Source organism: Brassica oleracea, chromosome C3 (assembly GCF_000695525.1).
Source record: "Brassica oleracea var. oleracea cultivar TO1000 chromosome C3, BOL, whole genome shotgun sequence".
In the NCBI taxonomy this organism is placed as follows: Eukaryota; Viridiplantae; Streptophyta; class Magnoliopsida; order Brassicales; family Brassicaceae; genus Brassica; species Brassica oleracea.
The window spans coordinates 8,850,698-8,861,102 of record NC_027750.1 but is presented as its reverse complement, the minus strand read 5'-3'; the positions used below and the strand labels follow the sequence as shown (position 1 = coordinate 8,861,102).

Genomic DNA, 10,405 nt, shown 5'->3' with positions numbered 1-10,405 from the left:
TACACATTTTCCTAAAAAGTAACACTAAAAATATAAAATAAATATAATTCAACCAATCATCAAAAATACTATAAAACATCATTGATCACATAGTTTTCAGTGAACTTTAAACTAATTAAAAAATATCAAACATCATATATTTTGAAACATCAACAACTCTTCAAAACATCATCTATTATGAAACGGAAAGAGTATTAGAAAATGACATATTTCTTTAACAAAAATAGGGACAAGGGTCCAAATTTTTTTAAATTACCCATAATATATAAAAAAAATTGAAAATTATTTTGCCCAAAGGCCCACAGTTACTTTGAGCCGGCCCTGATATTAGAGATCATGTATTTTCAATTGAAATTAAAGAGTAATTGATCCATGCTTCATGAATTTAAATATACTATAACCCTGTTCGTTTGTACATTTGAAAGATGCGGTCCATCTAGATGTCTTATCCATATGCTCTATCTGGGTATTGTTCGTTTCTGTTTTTTGTTTATGTATCCTGATGAATCATCTCAATGCAACTATGTTCGTTTGCTTTTTATTTTTTAACTTGCATCTGGATCTTCATCCAGGTGAACTTGTTTTTTTTGCGGTTTTGGCGGAAAATGTTTTTTTCTTTGTGGTTTTGGCGAAAAAATGTGTTTTGCGGTTTTAGCGGATTAGTTCATTTTTCGGTTTTTGTGCTTTTCTCGGCTTTGGCGGGAAAGTGCGTTTTTACTATTTTGGTGGGAAAGTACATTTTTACGGTTTTGGCCGAAAAGTGCGGTTTTACGGGTTTGGCCGAAGAGTACGCTTTTATTGAAATGTGTGTTTTATGTTTTTTTGCGTAAAAGTGCATTTTTACGGTTTTGGTGGAAAATATGTTTTGCAATTTTGGCAGGAAAGTGCGTTTTCTGTTTTGACGGAAAAATGTATCTGCAAAAAATTTAAGATTTTTGGTTTGAAAAAAATATTTTGGTTTAAAAAAAATATTTTTGTTATTTATCATTTTAGACTAAACTAGATATATATGCATCGAGATGCACAATCAAGACTCATCCTTATTTGGATGAGAATTTGAGATGAGTTTTTAAAAAAATCAGCTGGAAGATCCATCTGGATGTAGCATTTTAATGTACAAACCGAATATTGATTTGCATCTTCACCCAGATGGGATCACTTCGGTGAGCAAACGAACAACACCTACTACGTTAGATCTCATCTCACTTAGAATATGATATTAACACTAGCAAATCTTTAATTCGATATTTTCATGTGAACTTTGATCGTACTCTTTCATGAGCTAGTATTTCCAAGAGCCGAGACCATATCTCACAATACATTTGTGCATACTTAAATCATGAGGGAATCAGAAAAGTCCAGTTATTGCTAAATTCTTGTAAGGGAACTTATCAATCGAATGTAAGTTTGACTGGTTTTGCTTAATAAAGCTATTAGCAATGTGTTAAATTCGTGTTCATCTATCGGATCTGGACCGCTCTTTAGAAAGCTATAGCGCATAATCGTTTTACATGCTCCTTATTGTAAAGCAATCATCGTTAACTTTCTTTGAACGTACAACTAAGCTTCAAAGAAACACGTTAATCTTGCTTCTCTTAACTAAATTTCTTATAGGAAATTAAGGAGACTATACATATATATAAAAGGAATAATTTTTAATATTAGTTGGTCATCACATTCTTTTTGCTCTTTATAGTCTAGTCTAGTCAAACACTCTATCGTCATAACCTTTAAGTTAAGTCCATATTCAACCGCGCGCGGATGGTCCAATTATACAAGTACACAGATTAAACACACACTCTAAATCATTTTTTCCATTCATTACGTCAACAAATTTGAGAATTGTGGAATTTTGTATATAATGACATACTATTTTACTACAGACTTACCCAAGTATCGCAACGCATTCCTTATTCTGTAACACATGATTCATGATAGGAATTCGAGCTTTAAAACGCATGCAATTTTAACATCTTTTCTTTCAAATTTACTCTCGCTTATATACGTACGGTTCCCAAAATTTAAGGGACTATATAATTATATATTTTTTAAGGTAAATATTAATTAAAAATCAGTTTTAAAGGCATAAGGACGTGTTTATACTTTATACCAATTCTTTAAAACATAGAGGGCAAAGCAAATATTTCATCATGACTGGCTATGTAAATATATATATATATATATATATTATATACATATAAATAGAAAGGTAAGATATTTATATTATTGTTATCGAAGTAGCAGGCAAAAGGACTACAACTGTTCACGGTAGATATTAACTAGCATGCATCTCAACAGTAATGTAGGGAACAAACTAAATCAATTCTAGTTAAAGAAAATTCTTGAAGAGAGACATGAGGCAGTGGTAATTTCTAGAGCAGACGAAGGCAAGATAATTTCATCAATCTATATCTTTAAAGATTCATTCATCTTTACATGTCTTTGTGTTTTATTGTTGTTCTTTGTACGTGGCCAACAAAATTTATGATAGTATTATGAAGATCCTGTTGCGTATGAGTTTCCGCGTATTTTACTACTATTTTGCGACCTAGAGCTTTTAGAGTATCATTAACTCAAAAACTCATTTGGGTCTCTTAATCATTTTTAAGTATTAAATGTTACTTAAAAAACCTAGTTAAAAGACACCAACATATTTATGTTCCAATAGGAGTCTCTTATTTAGGGGTTATTAAAAAAAAAAAATTAACAAGAACACATGTGAAAAAAGAACATGAGAAGGAGAAGGAAGAACAAACATATGAAAACATCAACGTAGACAATCCAAGTTATTACCAAACATCATTCATATTCATAGACAGAAAATGATGAAAGGGGGAAGAAATAATCTGACTTGAAGGGTGGATTTGCAGTGAGAGCATTTGAAGCAAGACTTGCAGGCGCTGAGATATTATGGAAGCACAGATTGGGATGTTGTCTTGAATTTTCAAAAGCTCTGCCGCGAACCCATCTAATCTCTGTGAGTAAGCCATCTGTGAGACTCCATCAAAACATTTTCATGAGATTAAAGAAGTTTCATAATCAAGAATTTGGAAACAGAAAAAGGCACTACTCACATATCCAAGCCTCCAACCCATCATGCCATAGGTTTTGGAGAAGGAGAAGACGTTAACTATGTTGTCTCCCTCAACGCAACAATGTTTTAAACCGTCATACATGAAATACCTGCTCATTTTCATAATCCCTTACATCTCAACTAAACTAACATTCAAATCATAGCAAATGAGTTGAGGAGGAACTCACTCGTATGTGTTATCTACAATCAGCCAACACCCTGCATCTTCGCATATCTTTGAAATCCTCTTAAGAAGCGGTTCAGGGACATAGGTGCCGCTTGGGTTACCAGGATTCACAACAGTTACAACTTTTGGGGTCGGCTTAGACTCAGAGAGCGTCTTCTCTAACCAATCTGGCAAAAAAAAACTCACGAGTAAGAACTTCATGAAAAAATATGATAGACAGAGTCAAGGAGAAACCTGCGCCGGGGTAGAGAGTATCAGGATGGCCAGGACCAACGATGATGTTGGTGACACCAGTCATCTGGAAGGCCATGTAGGCATTGAAGTAGTAGGGCTGGAACATGACAACTGAATCACCAGGATCGCATAGTGCAAGAACAAGATTCACAAACGCCTGCAAAAACACAAGTATGCAAGAAAACAAGAAAGGTTTTGTTTTATACTTGACCATAAACAGAACTACCTAAACCAAAACGCAATGCAGGAAATCAGAAAAGAAACTAACTCGAGTTCTTGGCGTAGAGCATCAAAGAGTTCTCGTTTAGTCTGTTTCTCAGCACCAGGTGTGTTAAAAACTTTGCTCTCCTCTGCCATCTTAATGGTTGTGTTCTTCAACTCTTCTTGTTACAACAAACATGCACTCGAACACATTACTTATAATGGAGTAACTTATACTATTAAGACAATCAAAATCTCCAAACTAAACTAGACCCTGAACGAAAGAAAAAAGAGTTGTCTTTTGGTAAGAATTTGGAATCGAAAAAAAAAAAATAGGTTTAGTTGGAGAGAATACATTGGCTTTGAGTTGATTGATGATCTTTAATCGAAGGGCATCGATGGTGCCATCGTTCATAAGAGATTCAAGCACGTCTTCTGGTGTAATTACCGAAGAAGAGGACATTGTTCTCCCACCTCTAATCAAAAAAAAAACAAGAAATGTTTTGTTTTTATGATTGATGCTGCGTCTGAGACCTGAGATTCTGGAAAGTTCTAGGCTTCATTGACCTTAGAAGAATCGCGTTGATAGCTGCTTGTTGCTGCTGAGCCGCTTGAAAATCAGCCAGAGTACGATTCATGTGATGCTTGGAAGAGGACGAGAGATTCGACGGAAACAAGAGCCATCTCTTTTGTCTCTAAATCAAGAGACATCGCTTAAGATAATTATCTTTTTTCTTTTTTTTTTAAATTTCAAAAACAGTAAGAGACGGGTTAAGAGACCCGGTTAATGATGGTCTTAGAACGTTTTTATGGATGTAAATTATTGTACACGTGGAAAGGTAGTTAGGTACATGCAAACAAAGGAAAATATAGTGTAATAAAAGAGATGGGACTAGTCATATGTAGACATGAAAATCGTTGAAGACTAATGGACTGCTCATTTAATCATGCCTTCGAATTGTTTCTTTTGAATTTATATTCTTTTGGCTCTATTAATGTTTAAATATCGACATGCGGGTCAAATACAACTTTATTTTCACTTGTGTTTTATCTATCAATCATTCGCACAAAGACGTTGTCACTTGATATATACGGTTCGCCGGTTTAAACACAATATAAGTCATAGTAGAACAAACAAAACTATATGACTTAGTTGGAATTTAATTATCACAAAAATGTATTTGGTAAAAATGTAATGATGATGATGTTAGTTTAATAATAAACAAAACAATATGAGGAATTCTTACGAGTGAAAACTCATACGTGTATTTTCTAGAAGTATACGAGGTCGTCGCGGCCGAAGAAACTCCAATCACTAGTTAATGTTTTTTTCATTTTGCTTTCTAGGATTCAAATGTGAATTTTTATCAAGGTTTTTAAACGCTTTTGTTTGTAGCAAATTTTATCAGACTTATGAGTAAAATTTCATACATGTATTTTTTTTTGTATTTTAATTTGAAAGTATTTTTTCAAAAAAAAAAAAATCAATATTAGTAATACGTCCCCTTTGGCTTTTGAATGTTAAATTAAAGTAGAAAGTGTGACTTCACATTTATCGGGGGAGAAAAAGCCAAATTGGATAAACAAAATAAATAAAAGACTTTTTTTTTATCAAATAATTATTTTTATACCGTTAAAAAGATTATACTGGAAAATAATATAACAATAAGAACACAACAAGAAAGCACAGAATGTACCTAAAGGACAGAGACCAAAAAAATACTGACTACTTGGTAATACCCAAGTCTTATCAACTGTTGAAACAGAACCAATCGATGCCTGCATATTGTAGATGTTTATTTTACGGTCGGCTACAATCATTATACTTTAGGTACCTGTAAATAAAATAAACCAGTTAGATCTAGTGCAAGAAATTTCCATTTGTTATATTATGGCTGCATATGTAATTGTTAGATAATTCAACTAATCACAATAATGAGATGAGAATTCTGCTAACTTATTCAAGTGTTTACTTTCTGAGCAATTTGTATAATAATAACTATTGCACCCAATTTTCATTAGTTTCTGCATATCATTTGTGGTTTGGATTCTTCCAATAGTGCTGCTGCTGTATTAAGCAATTTTAGTTGAAAATTTTGATATATACTATACTTTCGATTATTATCCATAAGTATCTTATGGTTTCTCCTTTCCCAAGAAAGTATCTTAAGTTTGCTCTAATCAGTATTTTTCCTATTATCTATTTAATTTGAATTATGAACATCTGTGGAATATATATAGGGACAATTGTTTAAGGGTTGTATATATAGTGTTGTAAGATCTATATCCGTTAAATAATCTTTTACAGTAAAAATATGGAGAAAATTCTTTTTTTTTTGTTATTCCAGTTCCCTCTAAATCTAACCAATCAAGTGAAAATGAAAAAAATGTTTTACTCTCATTCTCGCCAAGTTTTTTGCGTTTTTAAGCATATATCGGATTTGATTGGTAATTTTAGAATAAACTAGAGTAAAAAAAAGTGAAACCGAGTGGAAAAAAATTGGGGAAAAACAAGAAAAGAAAACACTTTTACTCGAGCAAAATGTAGAGTATACAGTCTATGTTTTCCTCCATTTTAAATAGTGTAAGAGTGAAAAATGTATTCCACTAAAATTTTTGTGAGATTTAGAGTAAATTTATTTTTAGAGTAAAAGTTTACACTAAATAATACAATCCAGTCGCATTCATCATTATTTTCACTCTTCATTATTGAAGGGAAATCCAGAGTAACTCATCATTTCTTTTCTTCTATTTTTTCCCTAACTTTTTTTTGTTTTTCATTCTTCTCAATTACTACATATTACTCTGCCTATGTTACTCTAATATTTACCTCTCAGACCCTAAATAAAACTTAGGATATGTGTAACATATACGTATGCATATGTATGATGCATGTAATTTGAAAAGACAGGGGAATGGGAGTTATCAATGCGTGACAAGTGAGAGCAGAAAACTATGACCAAACTATTCAACTGTACATTAAAGCGTTCCAGGAAGGGAAATCTAATATTTCTGACATTATGTAACAAATGAATTGACAGGAAACGAATCTTAATATATATATATATATATATGGGTTTTCACCCGCATATTATTTATGCTGAAGAAATATAACATGAGTGTCTTGATACCAGTTTACACAAAAATGAATGGAGAAATAAATAAAACAATATTTGTCCAAGATATACTTAACAAGTGAATAATCGAAAGTATTCAAATTTAAATTATATATTATAAACACAATAAATAAGCTAAGCGGTCTTGTTTTATATGTGTCTGTTTCCTCCATCGAATTGCCTCTGCCCTTTCCTCAGATGACCATCTCTTTTATCATTTGACGATGATGTTGATGATTATGGCGATGAATGTATGCTATGAGAGCATGCATGCAAATAATGATGTTGAAAATCTCGGGGCCACATATGAAAATGAGTTTTTTATTTATTTTATTTAAACCCTCGAAAAGGAATAATTAACTACATCCTCTAAACCAGCCCTGGCTTACGTAGATTTTATCCCCTCCCTGCATATTTGAGGATATTGAATCAACCTACATCCAATACAATAGCAATAATTACGAAACCAAAACCAGCTTTTTGACAATTATATGAGAAATGTTAAAATAATAGTAACAATAATAATTGTAACATGTATTAGGTTCGTTGAAGAGACAAGATCAGAAGAAACTCACGAAAGCAGGCTTTTGTGTTTGTGTCGACATGTGATTAATTAAGAGAAAGAACAAAAGCTGTTGTTGTTGAACCCACTTCTGTCTACAATCTTCTCCCTTTCCCCTCCATCTTCCTAAATTAAGAAACACATAATTTATCAGTTAATATTTAATTGATCCTTATCTATTCTTGATTATCCTTACTATAATATCTTTTTTACAATATAATTTTTAATTCATAAAAAGGAAATAAAATACCTGAAGATGTGCCTCTGCGGGTATTATGGAATCATCCAATAGTGAAGAAAAGTTAGTAGTAGTTGTTGGCATTGCATTAGCAAACGACGTTCCAACGTCTGCGGATCCTATCTGTTCATCAGCACGATACTTAATTGCGATCGGTAACCAACTTTTGGTATTACTAAAACCGGATTTTCGTTAACCGGGGTTTAAGTAATTAAGAGATGGAGTACCTCGGGTCTAACTATGATGCCATCAAGGTCCGAACCGAAGTCATAGACCACTGGACTTATGGAAGCTAGCTTCATCGAGAGAAACTAATGAAAAAGTAAAAATAGTTATAATTTATATGTATGTAACTACTATTTCAAACTTAAAATGTCATAAGAATAAGATATATAGAAAAATGCACCTCAACTTGATTCTGCAAGGACTGCACATAATTTATAATCTCATCCAACATGAGGGCCTTCCCTGTTACCTATTCGGTTTTATGTCACATTTGGATTATAAAAATCATTTTAGAAATAAAAAAGGATATCAAAACATTATCATTTCATAATTAAAATGGTTGTCATTTCATAATTAAAATGGTCTCTAGCTAACCTTATCACATCCTGGGACAAGGTTTTGCAGAGTCCTCATCCGTTCACTTATCTTTTCCCTTCTAGCCTATATTTAATTATTTAAACATCCAACTTATTTCAATTAACTAGTTTTATATATATTTAAAGACATTAATGAAATAAATACAATTTAAAACCAAAAAGACCAATATACCCTCTCGGCGAGGCTGTGGCTATCAGTAGCTTGGCCTCTTCTAGCTCTAACGTGAATGTAATCTTTGGGAGGCTCTTGTTCGTTCGCTCTCTTCTCTTTTACGTCGCTTGAGCTACCATTTCTTGGCTTTTTGCTTTTTCTTCCCTCTACTCCTTCCTGATTTGTAAACCACCCCAACATTTACGTTTTTGTCTGTCACAACCCCGTCCAAAACATGAAAGCACATTACAAGTTGACTTAATTTACCTTGGACTTAGACCCATTTCTGGTCTTCCTCCGTTGTTTTTTTCCTGCGGATGGTCCGGGGCTGAGCTGGTCGCTTGTGAGTGCTGCAGTTGCATTAGTGTTGATATGTTTCTTAACATCAGAGCTTTCGGTTTTCTCAACATTAAATGAATCAAGAAATGGGTTCAAGGAAGTATCTACTATTGTAGAAATGTTTGGTGGTGGATAGAGAGGGTTCTGCTCGATGAAACCAGAGAGCTTAGTTGAGGAGTTGGGTGAGGAAAAGAGAAGAGGATCAAGAAGAGAATGAGGGTAATGTTGGAAATAAGAGAAAGATGCCATTTGAAGAATGGAAGCTTCAGATTTCTTATCTTTGTGAGAGTGTGTTTTCTTGTTTGTGGGAAGAACAAGTAAAGACATGAAATAGTTTATATAAGCAATTGTGTTTTGTATTCAGAGAGGCATGGAGAAACAGGGGAAATGGTAGTTGGGACCACTTTTCTTCATTGGATTTATATTTTACCTTTATTTCGGCGGCAAATTTTTTTGCGAGTCTGTTTTTTTTTTCTCTTCCTTTTTGTTGAATATCAATATTGTATACTAACAATATTGTGTGAAGAATAACAAAGCATTATATATTAATATTGTGGTAAAAGAAAAGCTTATATGGTATATCACTAACGATTCTTACGTACTGTTACTACTGTATCATAAGTTTTCACGTGAAAAATATTTGGAAATAACACCAAGATTTTGAAAACAAATTGTTATAGTTTCTTTTTTACCAATTATAATTTCTTGCATTGGTTCATTCGTTACATATATTCAATCTCGATGAACCACACACTATTTACAAGCACGAGTACATACGTAATAGATTTGTGTGTACGAAGAGTGGACCACAATTAAAATTACTTTGGTATTTTAACATCAGTTAGAAATTTTAGTTACTAGGTTAATTTCTTGATTTTATCTCAAAATAAATTCACCCACCAAGATAATGATAAACATTACAATAGAAAAGATGGACTTAGAAACCTGTTTGACTTTTAATGACTGTTAAAATATAAAAGTCTGATTGAAATCTGATTTAAAGACATGAAAGTTTAAAAAATTATTACAGCCTATATATAGTTCATCCAGTCACCCCTTAGATTATCCTACCCAAACATATAGTATATGAAGCTTTTTTTTTTTTTGTCACGATAGTATATGAAGCTTAAAAGAAGAAAATAAAAATGTTTTTGGACGCGTGAATTTAACATTAAAAATCTTTACGTGGATACGCCTGATACAAACTTTTGTCCATTTTTGTAAAAATGAAATAAATACTTTGTCCCTTTCTCACTTTGGATCGACATGGGAAGTTTCCTATACAGAAGAAGACAAAATTGAGAAAAAGAAGTAAAAACAGAAATTTTGAATAAGTTGTGAAGTCTAATCCCATGATATCGTTAACCATACAAATAAGACAAACAATCATAAATCAATATTTTGTTTTGATATAATCGGGTACTTAACTCTTTAAATCTATATCCCTATGTTTAATCTAATATACATTCTTAACGCTGTAATGTATTTAGTGTCTGATTTCTGTGATGTATCTTTTCGCATGTATTACAATTATGTTTTACAGAAAAATGCCACAATACAATTTATCTATAGTGCTACATTTAATCACTTTTTCCCCGGCAGTAACTCTTTCTCAGTAAAATTCCGGAAGTCTTACTGATTGAATCAACATATACCATTTGTTTCTTCTTTTTTGTTTCCGTAAGTATGAGTTAGTTAAACT

The 10,405-nt window shown here is 32.4% G+C and overlaps 2 protein-coding genes across 2 annotated transcripts; both read right to left on the bottom strand.

The window, feature by feature from the left end:
• Positions 1–2,789: 2,789 nt before the first annotated feature.
• LOC106329821 (aspartate aminotransferase-like) lies at positions 2,790–4,333 on the bottom strand. The gene is made up of 6 exons (XM_013768445.1): positions 4,230–4,333; positions 4,051–4,171; positions 3,495–3,651; positions 3,262–3,427; positions 3,075–3,183; positions 2,790–2,990 (listed from the first exon to the last, which is right to left on the bottom strand). The coding sequence occupies exons 1-6, from the start codon at positions 4,331–4,333 to the stop codon at positions 2,790–2,792; spliced, it is 858 nt and encodes a 285-aa protein (XP_013623899.1).
• A 2,510-nt stretch (positions 4,334–6,843) lies between these two features.
• On the bottom strand, positions 6,844–9,076 carry LOC106331527 (transcription factor bHLH137). Its single transcript, XM_013769906.1, has 8 exons — positions 8,632–9,076; positions 8,386–8,541; positions 8,212–8,277; positions 8,018–8,086; positions 7,839–7,922; positions 7,624–7,734; positions 7,387–7,499; positions 6,844–7,245 (listed from the first exon to the last, which is right to left on the bottom strand). Exons 1-7 carry the CDS (start codon positions 9,028–9,030, stop codon positions 7,425–7,427), a joined length of 960 nt encoding a protein of 319 aa, XP_013625360.1. The 5' UTR covers positions 9,031–9,076; the 3' UTR covers positions 6,844–7,245; positions 7,387–7,424.
• Positions 9,077–10,405: the final 1,329 nt, after the last annotated feature.

Coding starts and splice junctions, on each gene's coding strand:
- LOC106329821 (XM_013768445.1), bottom strand. CDS start 4,333: ATGAATCGTACTCTGGCTGATTTTCAAGCGGCTCAGCAGCAACAAGCA. Junction 4,172..4,229: donor AGAACTTTCCAGAATCTCAG/GTCTCAGACGCA, acceptor TTTTTTGATTAG/AGGTGGGAGAACAATGTCCT. Junction 2,991..3,074: donor TGGGTTGGAGGCTTGGATAT/GTGAGTAGTGCC, acceptor GGAGTCTCACAG/ATGGCTTACTCACAGAGATT.
- LOC106331527 (XM_013769906.1), bottom strand. CDS start 9,030: ATGTCTTTACTTGTTCTTCCCACAAACAAGAAAACACACTCTCACAAA. Junction 8,087..8,211: donor TTGTCCCAGGATGTGATAAG/GTTAGCTAGAGA, acceptor AAAACCGAATAG/GTAACAGGGAAGGCCCTCAT. Junction 7,735..7,838: donor GCATCATAGTTAGACCCGAG/GTACTCCATCTC, acceptor GCTGATGAACAG/ATAGGATCCGCAGACGTTGG.